At 45.2% G+C, this 14,203-nt stretch overlaps 1 protein-coding gene across 5 annotated transcripts; it reads left to right on the top strand.

Moving 5' to 3' along the window:
• The first annotated feature begins 283 nt into the window (after window positions 1-283).
• Window positions 284-13,933, top strand: NDE1 (nudE neurodevelopment protein 1). 5 transcript variants are annotated; one of them, XM_064153895.1, is made up of 9 exons: window positions 284-346; window positions 5,005-5,134; window positions 6,091-6,244; window positions 8,778-8,926; window positions 9,246-9,382; window positions 10,370-10,549; window positions 11,336-11,427; window positions 12,365-12,498; window positions 13,433-13,933. In XM_064153895.1, exons 2-9 carry the CDS (start codon window positions 5,049-5,051, stop codon window positions 13,524-13,526), a joined length of 1,026 nt encoding a protein of 341 aa, XP_064009965.1. In that variant the 5' UTR covers window positions 284-346; window positions 5,005-5,048; the 3' UTR covers window positions 13,527-13,933. The 5 variants fall into 5 exon arrangements, with proteins under 5 accessions (XP_064009965.1, XP_064009964.1, XP_064009963.1 ...); XM_064153894.1 differs by having other exon boundaries at window positions 288-411; XM_064153893.1 differs by having other exon boundaries at window positions 288-537.
• The last annotated feature ends 270 nt before the right edge of the window (window positions 13,934-14,203 follow it).

Below are 14,203 nucleotides of genomic sequence, written 5' to 3'. Positions count from 1 at the left end.
CATGTGCTTAAAGCTGCATCGCGGCGCCAAGCTCTGGCTGGACAGCCTGGTGCGCCGCACCTCAGGGAGCAGAGAAGGGCTGACAGGGCGGCAGCAGCCCCGTCCCCGCGCAGGGCTGCGTGCGCGGCTGGCGGCTCCGGCCGGGCCGCGCCACGCCCTGCCCCGGCGCCGTTTGAAAAGGGAACGAAACAGGTCGAGGCGCCCCGCGGGCGCGCGCTCATTGGCGGGGCCGGCGCGCACGTGACCGGCAGCCAATGGCGCGTCCGCACCGGCAGCCAATGGCGCGTCCGCACCGGCCGGGCCGTTTCGAGCGGCGGCTGCTGGCGCGGAGCCGCGCGGCGCTGTGGTGAGGGCTGGGAGCTCCCTGCGCTGCCCGCGGACGGCAGGGCATGGCCGGGCCGCGCGCCTTCGGTGCGGCTCACCTCGTCCTGCGGTGGTAACTGGGGCAGGATCGGGGAGGCAAAGGGAGACGGACCCCGCTCCTCCCCACATCCTTTAGAACCTGGCTGTGCTTCTGGAGTTGCTCTCACGGCTCTGGTGAGGAGGGCAGGGTGGGAGTCGCGCCTGCTGGCTTACCTCCCCTCAGACTTCGTGCTCGGAATGGGAAACCCCAGATCGCTGCCTAGCTGACCGAGGCTTGCAGCTGGAGGAATCGAGTTCGGGCATCTCTGAAGAGAAAATTGTGGATTTTCCTCTAGAAATTGCTGGAGAGTCAAAGTATCGGAGCTGGACTGGTATTTGGAAAGCTGCGGGCTTTGCTGAATTTAGCTTTTTGGTCGAGAAGACCCCGACCAGCTAGCTAATCGGCGAGTGCGAGCTGTGGGAGCTGGCGTTAGCCAGCCGCTCCCGCCGCCTCTTCCCCTTCTTTCACTTTGGTGTGAGTTTCCTTTTGTATGGCTTAAGCAAAAGAAAATGCACCCCTGCGTTACGGAAAAGCACTTCCTAAGGGACTGTTTTAAGGAAATATAATTTTCATAGGATAAGAAAGCTACTTTTCAGGAGTAGAGAGGGGGGTTGGCTTGGTTTTCGATTAAGAAATACTGTCTGACAGGAGCTTCGTCTGTGCCAGGCATAATTCAGTAGTGTTTATGATACTCTTCTGCTCCTTTTTATTACATTAATTTCGCTGTCTGAGAACATCAGGCAGTGATACAAAGATAGGCCAACATTGTTCAAGCCAAAAGGCTCTTTTAGTTTTCGGATGTGGGTTGTTTTTTGTTGTTGTTGTTGTTTGGGTTTTTTTGGTTGTTGGTGTTTGCTTTTTAAAGTGTTTTGTACGCAGGTTTGTTTGGAGTACTTTATTCTAAGTTGGGGTCCTCGCGAATCTGGTGAACTCGGACCGACTGCCAAGTGGAAGTTCTTCCAGTAATCCTCTGTGTGTCTTTTTGTGGCTCTACATTTTTTTGATATTGTTGGTTTGTTTGTGGTGGTTTTTTTCCTTCGTGAATATTTTTTTACTTGTGCTCTTATGTACATGAAATTGCAAAATGCAATATTCATGCTGAGGTATTTTTCTCGTTGCAAAAGTCTGTGCCCCACCCACGAACTGTTCCACTTCCTGTATGATGTAGAGGCTTTGTAATGTCTGTGACCAGCACTTGTGCTGCTTGCAGGGAAGAAGTCTGCCCGCGTGTCTCTCCGGCATCATGTGTGTGAAAGCAAACACGGTGCAGCCAGTGTGTGTCTGCTAGGCATCAGGACTTCCACTCCTCTTTTTCCCCCCACATTTGCCAGTGTTTAACAAAACACTGCTAAAACCTTCATCACCCCCGACTCTCTTCCCTTATGTAGTGAGCCTAAACAGTGTAGAGTTCCTAATTGGTTTAATTACTCTCCAAGGGTTTTGCATCCTTTCCCCAAGCTGTTAAAAATCAAGGAAGAAGGCAGCAGGGGGAAAAATAAGAAAATCAAAATCCTACCTGCTCTGCAAGCAGTTTAGAAAGATGTACATGAGTTTTACTGTAGGTGTTTGTTGGTTTATTTTTTTTTATTTCAGAAAAACAAGCTTTACTACTTGGTGTAAAGTAGTAATTTGAAATTTTCAGTTTAAGTTTGTATCTTTAAGTTTGAAAACCTTTGTGAGCTATGATGTAGTGCAAGGGTACAGGAAACTCAGGTCTTTTTTTGTGTTGCAGACAAAAAGATGTGCCTGTGGCATGGGGTAGTAGTGAAACAATCTCGGCCACGTTGACACGTCTGTGGAATAAATATAGGTCTACAATCCTGTGTGTATGTAGTTTAACAATTGTAAGTCCTATTAAGTAATGGTAACCATGAAACGGCGTACTCTTAATGGATAACATCCCGAGTGGGTCTGTAATCTCATCTTCACAAGGATGTGCTTAGAAATCAAGGGGGACACCATCTTTATGCTTCTGTGGAACTCTTATAAATCATAGGGCTTGGTTAGGAAAAGCTCATAGCATCTCAAAAATTAAAATTAGAAGGACAAAAAGAACAAACTGAAGTGCAACATGAAAACACAATTGCAAGCCAGACGCAAGTGTGTTCAGGCTTGTGAGGCCAGTGGGAGTTCAATGGTTTGCCTCCAGAGGGCTGTTTGAAAGCTTCTAGGAGTAGTGTCTTGCACTCCATTTTTATCTGACTGTTTTTGTTGACTGAACCCAGATACGTGGTTTAGTATAATACTTGTCAGAAGATTTCCTTTTTGGAGGCTTATGAAATACATTTTAATTTGTGCAACAAAACCAGGCAGAATCTCTGTTCTTGATCTACAGAACCTTCCTGTGAGTTGAGTGCTGAGAAGTAACCATCTAAAGCAAACCGTAGATTGCTGTTCTTTGGTGTTTGACCGCATTAATGGATGCTGGTCTTTCTCCATTCTTCCTTGCACCTGCATCACTTCTTTGTCTGATCCTCCCTCCCTGTCACTCATCTGTAAAAGAGAAGACTTCTCACAAGTTTGCTGTGTGCATTGGTGTGTGCGTGTCCATACTGCCTTGAGCATAAGGACATGCTTGTTAGCATCAAAGGCACTTTCAGTGTGCTTAAAAATAATAGATGTGCTCTAAGCTATCCGAGGTCAAGTACATCAATTACACTTGGTTGTGATTTTCTTCTTTTTAATGGTCAAGGGTTTCTTTTGGAAAATCACTCCTCCTTACTTGCACTCCTTTTCCTCTTTTTCTTCTGTGGATGCTTCTGTAAATCCATACCAAGACCAGCAGCCTTGAGGCATCTCTCTGGAAGTGTGTCACTATACCACAGTGCTTTTATTTGTTAGAAGGAAGATATGTAGCTTTGTCTAATTAACATTTTGCATCAAGGAACTGAATTATAAAAACTAAAGCTTAGTAACATTTTCCCTTACCTTCCATCTCCCCTTCCAAGTAACTGTAATTTCTGAGTGCTTAGCTGGTGTTGTGCAATGAGGTGTGTGGGCACAGCCCACTTAGCTGTAACAGACGCTTCGTCTTTGCTCAATCTCCTGAACGTCACCTAGGCTGTGGAAAGGGCTTGTACGGTGCAGCTTCCCTTGAGTCCTAGGTAGTGTTTTCTGTAGCAGAGGTAAGGATTACTCCCGTTTGTCTCAGGTGAGTTAGATAGATGGCCCAAGTGATTTTCTGGAGAGGAAGGTCTTGACACGAGTTCTGAATATTTCTTCCTTGAGTCCACTAGATGTGCAGAAGATACACATTTTCATTAGCTATGACACGCTGCACACAAGGTCCACTCCAGCATTTCCTGAGTATCATAAATAAGAAGAGAAGGTGGCAGGACTGATACCTAAATGAAAGGTATTGGCTGTTCCTTTTTATTCCTTCAGGGTTGCCACTGGGAAAGGTTTTGCTCAATAGATCTGGAATTGAAACTTGGCAGAAGAACTGTTTCCTCAATCGTTAGTTTTCAGTGATAGTTTTCTGACAGTTGCTTTTGTCATGAATTATACACCTCTGTTTACTCTTCTTGGTCTCTCTGGGTTTCTATTCACCTGATAATTTGTGTGGAATCTGGCTCAGAGGGATTGGATGTGGCCAGGTTATCCAGAACGCTGAGGTTTCATGTTTCTGCATTGTCAAGACTAACTCATATAACCTTCTATTTGCTAGTGACCTGTTTAGTAGCATGCATCATGCACGTCAGAGGGCATTGCTTTAATTGTGGTGTCCAGTTACTTAAGTCTTTGAGCAAGAGCAATCAAATTGAGGTTCTTGAGTAGCTCTCTCATGTGTCATTCCCCTTTGGGATAGTGTCTTGGGACTGAGTTGGTGCTGGCACTAGGACAGTTGGATGGTCTGGATAGTTCATGGGTTTTTTTGCAATCTATCTGCATACTTAGTCCAACCAGGCGGTATCTCACTAAAACCTCTGTGAAGCTTTTATCCTTGCTTCCCTGGAAATTTCTGGGGTTCTTTTCTCCCATGGCTGATTCTTTGAGTTATCCAGATATGCTGTGGTGCTTAGCCATTAATGGATGCAATATTTTAGCTTTAAAACTGGGTAGCTCTGTGTTAACCTGGGGAGAAATATTTCATGTGTCCATCAATTATGTCCTTGAAAAGCTTAGGTGTTCCTGGAAATGGTAACACAGGACATTTTCTTGAGTACTTTGTCTTTATCTCTTTAAAGTTTCTCTTTAATTTCATCTTAAGGGTCTTCAAAGTTGTTGAAATCGAGCTTAATTGCACTTTGGAGTTGAAGCTGTGCCTGAGATGTGTTCTGTGTGCCTTGGCACAGCTGCAGCTAGGTTTTGATGTTTGATGCCCTGTGCTGTCTAGTCAGACGGTGGGAAAGGTGCTTGCTGCTGGGGTTGTGGCATAAGCATGGAGCAGCTGTGGGAGAGCTGGGAAAAGGGACCTGATCTTTTGGTAGGGATTCTTTAATGTTTATGGCATATCTGACAGAGCCCTGTCAAGGCTGGTCTTTAGTTTGGTCTGTGGGTATCCAGTGACTTCCTGGGAGGAGAGGTGCACTGCTCTGCAACAAGAAGTACTGAGGTAGCTCACGTCATTAGTTCTTATGCTCAATCCTTCGATTTTTCAGGGGTGAAAAAATGAAACAAGAGTTTTAAACTTTGAGTAGTCATCATGGAAGATTCAGAAGGACATCATTTCAGCTCGGTGGAAGAGGAAGCCAGATACTGGAAAGAGATGGCTATGAAATACAAGCAGTGGTAAGGCAGTGGCTTTGTTCTTTTCAGGTTGTTCGACAGAGTGCACAACACTGCAAGGTGGTTCATCTATCCTGAGTGGCAGCAGTAGCAATGCTGCTACTACAGCAGCCCAGAGTCCTTGATGCTTATTTGAGCAGTGAATCTGTGCTGCTGTGGCACTGCTGGTTTTGGTAAATACTGTGGTTTGAGTATGACTACGTGTGCTGAGATTGTGTCCCTGCCTGCGTTTCTGGGCAGCCAAGTCAGCGTAACTCACTGCAGAGCCTTGTTGCAGTTCTGGGCCACTGCAGAAGAAATGCTGCCATTCACCCTTTACATCTCTCTGTAGATCAAGAAAGGTCTGATGGCATGTAGGTGGAAAAGGGTTTATGGCTGTGAATAGACATGCTTTGCTCTCCCTCTTAGCTCAGTCTGTTGATCTAAATGCAGTAAATGTGGAAAAAAATCCAAACTCTTTGGGTGCTGCTATTAGTGGGTCCTTCCTTAGACATTCAGACCTTTTAGTGCTGGTTGGTTGGAGGATTATTTCAAGAAAATAGTTTAAGAATAGCTTTCCTTCCATTTTTCTCTCTTTAACTCTTTCTTGCTGACTGAGAGCTGTCTTTTGTATTTCTGAGTACATAACTGAATCAAAAACTGGATTAAGTGCAGATGGAAGTGGACACTATGCATGCTCAAGAGACTTCACACGTTCTCATCACCTGTAGCATGAAGGCAAACTTTGGCATTTTTCTATTCGTTTGGGCTTTTGAAAGTTGTTTACCAGTTTGCTACTGGGTGCCTTTCCCTGCTTGGTGGAGAAGTGTATGGCTCTTTCTTCCAGTCAAATGTGTATGGTGAAGGACATAAAGCCTTCTATGGTAAAAGGCTGTAATTTTATTAACCTTAAGTAAAAAGAGATTTTTTTTTTTCCTTTGTTCATTATGATGGCCTATGTTGATGGAATTGCTTTCTAGTGCTGAGAACACACAAGAGGAGTTGCATGAATTCCAAGAAGGGAGTCGAGAGTATGAAGCTGAACTGGAGACTCAGCTGCAGCAAACAGAGTCCAGAAACAGAGACCTCCTGTCAGAAAACAATCGTCTGCGAATGGAGCTGGAGTCAGTCAAAGTAAGAGTGGGTGGCACACAGTATCTGCCATCTCAATGCAAAGGGGAATGGAAGAGCCATGTGTTGATGCAGCTTGCCTCGTGGGCTGAGGCCTTCTGCCTTACAAATGAACTGAACAGAGAACTGCACAAAAGCAAGTCTTGAAAAATTAAGAAATACCAATCTGATGTCTGCTTTGAGGACCCCTGGGCAATGTTGCTGAACCCCTGTTAGCAGGCTTAGCTATGTGTGGGGATAGAATTGAGATGGAAGAAAATTGTTTGCAGTGGAGAGAAAATGTGAGCATAGCAGAGCTGCTTCTTCTATCTACATTGTGATTTTATTCATGCCTTTCTTGCTGTCTGTGTTGTGCTGACATGGGCAGTATTGCAGAACAATCAAAATACAAACACTCCACCTGTGTTCTGGCATTGCGTAAGAAAACTCAGTAACTTAAAAGCCTTTTTACCGTGTGGTGTCTTTATCTGGTATCAGAAACTGGGAAGCAGCAGTCAGTGGATAGCACGCGGAACTGAGAGGCATGAAACATTTTCAATCTTGGTTTCATTAAGGAGTTTGTCTGTACTTCGGGAAGAAGAATTTATCCTCTTTGCCTTTGCTTAGCATTCTGTGAAACAAACTAAGGTTCAGCTGAAAAGCACTGACTTGCACGATTATAAAGCTAGGGGATGTGAATTTATTGAAATGGAACTTCTGCCCAGAGTGAAATTATCTGAAGTATGAGGAGTGATGAGGCTACCTCACTTCAGTCTCGTGAAGGCTGCTGCTAGTCCCCTTGTGCTGGTTGGCAGGTTTAGGAAATACTGGTAAGTTTTCTTACATTTAGGGAAAAATGGTGACTGAAATTGGCATGCCTTTTGAAAACCTCCTCTCATTGGCTTTTACTTACAAGTGAGGTATTGTCACCTAAGAAACATAATACTATGTTTTGTAGGGCTAGGCCAATATTTGTGGAAGCAGAGATTAATTTAATTGCACTACTTCTACACAATTGGATGCAATAATGAGCTAATGGGAGTGAAAATATTTGTGCAAGTGATTAATCACTGAGTGAATCCAGGTCTGCAATGCCTCTTGTCTAAGCTCTCATCCAAACGACTCTCAAGGACGTGCTTTTCCATTGCAGGCAGTTTTCTGTTCTTCTAGCGCCAACACAATGATCCCTGCAGCGTTCTGATAAAACCTGAGGCGTGTTTCAGCTCTGCATGTTGTATGGAGTGTTGCCCTGCTCTTCCATGCAGTCACACAAACCCCTGGAAACTGCTGAGTTTGGGGAGAAGGAAGGCATAAGTTCAACTAAACTTGAGTTCATTTCAGTGAGAAGGTGGACTGTTTTCTTTTTCTAAAGGAACTAGGATGAGAGAAGGCAACCAGCCAAAGTGGTTGAGTTAAAACCATAAGAAACAACATAGAGCCACAAAAAGTGGAGGGTAAACATATTTTAGAAAATCTGAGGTTATTCTTCACAGCAGATAACTTTATAAGAGCATTCTGCTTGAACCTTTCAACAATTGGCTATTCATGCAGCCTGAAAACCGTGGTGACAGCCTGCAGGGAGGGAACAGAGACACCATTGATGGCCAGATCAGCTGATACTTCATTACAATTGGCTAAAAACAAAGACTCAAACCTTGCAATTCTGATCTTTTATCTAAATCAATTCAAGAGCAAAGCATTAAGCTCATGAAGTTGTTGAGCAGCCCTGTTAACTGAGCCCATCAAGGGCTGGTGTCTGCATCTAGGTCAACACTAGTGAACTTTGCCAGGCCCACGCTGCTTGTGGCTTTGAGCTTGCCAGGCTAGTGTGTGTGCTTGCTCTTCCTGCAGAAACCAGAATTCACACTACCTAAAAATGGAAAGAATGCTTTGGAAGGTTCATTTAGAGTCCTGAAAAGTCTGTTGAAAGTAATCTGCCTCTTGGAACTTGTGTGCCCTTATATTCAGCATGTAACCATGTGTCAAAGGTCTGGAATTGTCAGCATACTGTAATCAAAGAAGAACTTATTCATTCAGAATGGGAATCTCTTTCCCTTCTCTTTGCCTATGCATTTCACGTGCTAAACCAGCTGTCTTTAGATTGTCTGTTGTGCTAAACTACATGCTGTGGTTTTCAAATTCCAGTGTGGATGTATTTTCAGCAACTTCAAATGTTGTACTTAAATTCTGGGTGGCAAAAACACTTCAGGAGTGCTGCCGAGAGCAATGTTGGAGCTTCAGGCAAGTCTCTGGCCTGCTGAAGTGCTCTGATAGTAAGGTGGGGGTATCTAAATCATTGTAGTAGAGAATAAGCTGTGAAGCTTCCCTGGCACATGATTTGGCGCTTACTCTGCAGATAGCAGCAACAGCAGGAGGGAGACAGCTGGCAGCCTACAAGTACCTAAGCAATTGGCTGCTTTGGCATTTTGCCAGCTGTAAGGTGACATTTTTCAAAAGAACTTCACACCATCCTTCTCTGCCCTTTGGAGGGGCTCAAAGTGCCTCAGAGTGTGCATTGCAAAGTCCTTGATGTACTGTTTGATTTGCCTTTGATTAGGAAAAGATTGAAATGGAGCATTCGGAAAGATACAGGCAAATCTCTGCACTGGAAGATGACTTGGCGCAGACAAAAGCTGTTAAAGATCAACTTCAGAAATACATTCGAGAACTTGAGCAAGCAAATGATGACTTGGAAAGAGCAAAAAGGTGACCTGCCTCCTGTATGTTCTTTGTTCCTCTCTGTTCTGTCCTGGGAACTTGTCACTGCACTGTATTTGGTGCTGTACTTGTTAGCACTGCCATTCTGAACTAATCACTGGGGTGGTCACAGAGGTGAAGATGGAAAATGTGCTTGTTTTCTTTCCCTTCTGCTCCTTCCACTGAACTTGTTCATATCTTACAAGCTAAAATAATGATAAAATGAGGCAAACCCAGCCAAAATGCAATGTTGGCCTTTTTCTGGTGAGAGGAGTTCCTCTATGTACCTGAAGGATCTGGTGGGGATACCTCGTACACTCTCTTTCAGAGCCACTATAATGTCTCTGGAAGATTTTGAACAGCGTTTGAACCAGGCTATCGAAAGAAATGCTTTTCTGGAGAGTGAGCTGGATGAGAAAGAGAACCTTCTGGAGTCTGTGCAGCGCCTGAAGGATGAAGCTAGAGGTTGGACAGAAATTACTCCTCTTTGCCTTTCTTCTCTCCTGGCTTATCACCATTCACGTCTCTCCATGTATCTTAGATCTTTTAATTTGCATTTTTATAATATGCTATCTGAAACACAGAAGTAAATGAGGAACCTTCAAGACTGTTCCCTTTAAACAGTCCTTGTTCCAGAGGAGTTCACAGAATGCTTCAGGACCTTGGGCTAAGAAGAACCAGTGCAGCTGGGACATGTGCTGTCTGACTTCTTGTACCCGAAAAGGTCATCTTTGATAACTGCTGGCCTCATTGCCTCTTGGTCTGTGAAAAGCAGAGCCAGTGTAGAGCTAATTGAGCAGTAAAACAGGAAGGCTACAGCTGACTTCTAGTTACCTTTGAACAGCCTCGTGTGCTGGCTTTTGGATACCTGTCAGTAAGGCTGGCTGAGAAAAGAAAGACCATGGATCTAGCAGAGCACCTTCTATTTTCAGGTCTGCTCAGATTCTGTGTCCTTGAGTGGTTTCCATAAGCTACAGCCAGGCTGTGGGACCAAAGTGCTCTCTTCCTTGGCTGGATAATGGTGTCGTTTCCACCTGCCCTAAGCTCTGTTTTCATGTGGAAACCAGAGTAGAAGAGTAAAGGGTACAATGGGAGTATCTTAACCTGACATTGAACTGGAATGTCACCAAGGTGCTTAAGCTTGGTCTTGATGTACTGTCTCCTACATTTGGAAAGGAGTTAATTCCCTGCCTCAAAGGGAGCATTGCGTAAGGGTGTGAAAATTGAAGCAAGATAATAGCAACTGAACTAATACAACAAGAACATCTTGATCCAATCCCAGAAAAGTCTTTAGTGGTCATCCAGATTGCAAGCATGTGCCTGGAGTGATTTTACAAGGATAAGCAACTTCACTACCACAAGAGGAACAGTCTTTTGAAAAAACATTGTCACCTGTTTTTGTTTTGGTGCATATATACTCCAAAGGCTTGCTTTGTCTTGCTTCCTTCATAGATCTACGACAGGAGCTTGCAGTGCAGCAGAAACAGGAGAAACCAAAAACACCAATGCGATCTGCCCTGGAAACAGAAAGAACAGACACTGCAGTTCAAGCATCCTTATCCGTGCCTTCAACTCCCTCAGTGCACCGGGTGCCCAACAGCAACATGCACACTCCTGTGACACTTAGGAGAGGTGACTGACAGGGACCCCACACAGAAATACTATTGCATGATCTTGATTTCTTTAGTTTCTGACTGAAGGAGGAATGAACAGTAGGGAGCAAGTTTGATTGTTTCAGAATTTGTCGACAGTGATTTTGGGCTGCTCTTTTCCCTTTGATTTGAACTACCGTTAGTAATAACAATTGTGAGGGACAAGGTGAGCTGTTGGGATTGTGCTGTTAGCTGGCAGCTGTCCCAGAGATGTTAGGCTGACATAGTGGAGGGATTTAGACTTCAGTGTGTAACTGTTCAGGTGTATGCATGCAGTGCAGTGAGTTGTGCTGTGTATTCTTGTGGTACGATAGCTCTGAGCGCTGACAGAGCTTGACTGTTGGATTCAATATGTTTAACCTACAAGTATGTTTTGTGTGGAGGAAATTAACAGTTCTCAAATTCCTCCTACTTTTCAAGATCTGTAGTAAAAGAACAGATGATGTTCCTCTCTGAGGCCACATTCCTCTGGTCCTACTGCAGCAATACAGATGGAGAGTAGGCTGGTAAAACCAGATCTCTAGAAAGCCAAGCCACAGCACATCTAAGGACTTAAGCTTATGACAGTGTAACTTGAGCTGTCTCAGGGAGATATTTTCATATTCCTCATGGATATGAAAGATCCAGAGATGTTACAAAAAGGTGAATGTTGGCTCTCTGTGTCAGCCTCTATTCTGACTTCCTGTGGCAAAGCTTTCTTTTGGTTTCATAGATTTTGTTTGAGATTTTTAGTGAGTGATGTGTGCTGCTTTAATGTGCCCTGCAGGTCTTGAGGACAGTTACAGTGCCACTCCTCTCACACCTGCTGCAAGAATATCTGCACTTAACATCGTGGGAGACTTGCTGCGAAAAGTGGGAGTAAGTGATTACCTGATAGCCAATGCTCTGTCTGAAACTGCAGCAGCCTGCTGCTGCTCAGGGGAGACTGGAAAGAGCATCTTGACCCCAGGTTAGCTAAGCATGGCTTTGAAATTTCATCTGGGCTTTGTATTTCTGACCAAGTGCCAAATAAAGACAGGCCCTGCTCTGCTTCCTCTACACATTTCTGAAAGTGCAAGTGCAGAAAGAATGAGCCACCATGAGCAAATGGAGAAGGATCTGTTCCTTTGGAAGGTGAAGAAGAAAGCAGACTGGTGCTTGCTCTCCAGAGGGCTTCTGATGAAGTTTGCCTTAGGAGTCCACTTTCTTTTGAGCAAGGCCTAATGTCATGTTGGGTGGTAGTTTGGTATTTAAGGCAGTGCTGATGCTGGAAGATCTCTCCTGTGACTTCCCTCTCTTTTCTCCCTTACTGTGCCAGGGCGTTGGCACAAGTGACACAGGAAGAGTGGTCTAGGATGGGATTGTGTGGGAGAGAATATGATATTTACATCTTGGATCCTGAGGTGTACTACCTAGCAGAGTCTAAGTGCTATGTGTCTAGGGAAGCAGATAATGCAGATGAACATTTATTAATCTAAAGAGCCCTGTAAGAAAGATGGCAAAATCTCCCTGAGTAAGCTGAGGATGTATTCCTGCTGATGAACACCACAGATTCCTTAACCTTCCATGGAGAAAAAGGGATTCAGCTTTACAGAGATGACTGTCTGCCTCTCTGCAAAAATTCAGAGCTCATTTGGCACTGGGTCCAGCAGGTTCCTCTACTAGACAGTTCACTTCAGGATAAGGAAAAACCCCAAACCCAAGCTGTCTTAATGCCACACTGGTGTGCCACAGTACTACACAGTGCCACAGAGGGTGTGCCCCCTCAGGAGAGGGAAGTCATATCTGACACTTGCCTCACCTCTGTTTACATCAGGCTTTGGAGTCCAAACTTGCATCTTGCCGAAACTTTGTGTGTGACCAGTCTCCGAAGAGAGCCACGGTGTCCATGTGCATGAGCAGAGACCTAGAAACACGCCTCAGCCCTCACCAGCCTCTCTGTGATATGGGGTGAGTGCTGCTCTCCTGTCTTGGTAACAGTTGGTAGTATTAAATCCAGTTTTGGAAAACACAAATCCAAATTAAGTTATAAACTTAATTTTGTTATAAGCCCTGTGTTTAAAGGTAGCAAAGTACAGCAGAGGAGTTCTTGCTAATTGGCTCATTTTAGGCTTTGTGTCCTTGTACAAGGAAGGTTATGGTACACAGGGACTTCCCTTGTCACAGTTAAGACGGTTAGTTATGGGGGAGCTGTGAGAAAGGCAAATAAGGGGTTTGCTCAATCCGAATGCTGGACTGTTGCTAGGTTGTATTTCCAGGGATCAGCTGACGGGAAGTTACCTGACTCAACTTGCAAACTTGTCTGAACACTCAAACAGTTGCCTCCTCTTCAAACCAATGAACTAAACCCAGCAAAGTCATTCCAGGTTGTAGTTCACATCTGCTTAAACCCTGCTGATCCTGTGCCTTCAGTTTCTCTGCAATTTAAGTGCTTATGCTACAGTTCCAAGCTGAATTACTCAGCTAGACCCTTGTGCTGGGAATACTGGTTTGTGCTGGGAATACTGGTTTGTCCTGTATCTGGTGCCCAAAGCTGTGTGGAGGGAGTACTCTGCCAGCCTGGGGAGAAACCTCATGAAAGCCTCTAAAAGATGCCCTCAAGGGTCATACCTTTAGATATTCATGCAGCTGATTATACATCTGCTGCTGTAATGCTACAGCTGCAATTCCAAGACCTGTAAGAGTCTCCCTTCCTGCTGCTTGGAGGGAAATGGAGCCCTGTGTTACAGTACACAATCAGCTGAGTTTGGTAGTGGGATCACGAGTGCCTGGAATGCAGTTCTTGTATCTGTCGAGCTCTGGGCTGAGTGGTGTGCTCTGGAAGTAACCAGTTACTCTGAAGATGGTGACACTGAGCAAGAAATGTTCTGGTTTGTGTTTGCAGGTTAGCAAAACGCCTGGAGTTTGGAACACGGTCTTCAAATGTTCCAGGACCGATGAGCCATTCCTCACAAAGTGTTGTCAAGATGCTGCTATGAAAAGCCTGACTGGCTTTGGAGGAGAAGTTTTTAAAGTATATATATATTAAACTTCAGTTTTTAAAGGAATATCACTGAGCAATCGGGCAGCAGTCTCAGGGTAGGTGAGAGCTAAACAAGAAACTGCAGTTGGCAGTGTCCTTGCCTGTCCCGGCCTCTTGGCCAGCTTCTGGGGGTAGTGTGATAAATCAATGCTGTCTAGCTGTGCAGGACTTACAATTGTTTCCTACATCAGTTGCTCTAAATATCTCCTTGAAAGTGACTTCTCTTGATGCTGCCAGTAAAGCCATTGTCCCTCTACGTCGGGGGTCCTCAAACTTTTTAAACAGGGGGCGGGCTCACTGAGACTGTCCGGGGCCGGACTGTGGTTCCAGCCCAGTCCCGGCGGATGCATTTAAGTGGCAGGAAGTGGCTGCTTGGTTTCCCCCCCAACCTCCGACGCCGGGGGGGGGGGGTGGGGGGGTGGTGGGAGGTCCGTAAATACCAGAGGGCCGGACTGAGGACCCTGGGGGGCCGTATCCGGCCTGCGGGCCGTAATTTGAGGACCCCTGCTCTACATGCAGCAGAGACAGCATTCCCTCCTGCAGCTCCTCGGTTTGGCTGTTGGTGTTCTAGCTGCAGTTCTGGTTGTGCTGGCTTTGACTGTTGCGTGCTGCAGTCCCTTGAATGAGTGCTTT

Source organism: Pogoniulus pusillus, chromosome 13 (genome assembly GCF_015220805.1).
Source record: "Pogoniulus pusillus isolate bPogPus1 chromosome 13, bPogPus1.pri, whole genome shotgun sequence".
NCBI lineage: Eukaryota > Metazoa > Chordata > Aves > Piciformes > Lybiidae > Pogoniulus > Pogoniulus pusillus.
Note: the sequence above shows the minus strand (reverse complement) of the source record. Positions and strands in the feature narration are given on the sequence as shown.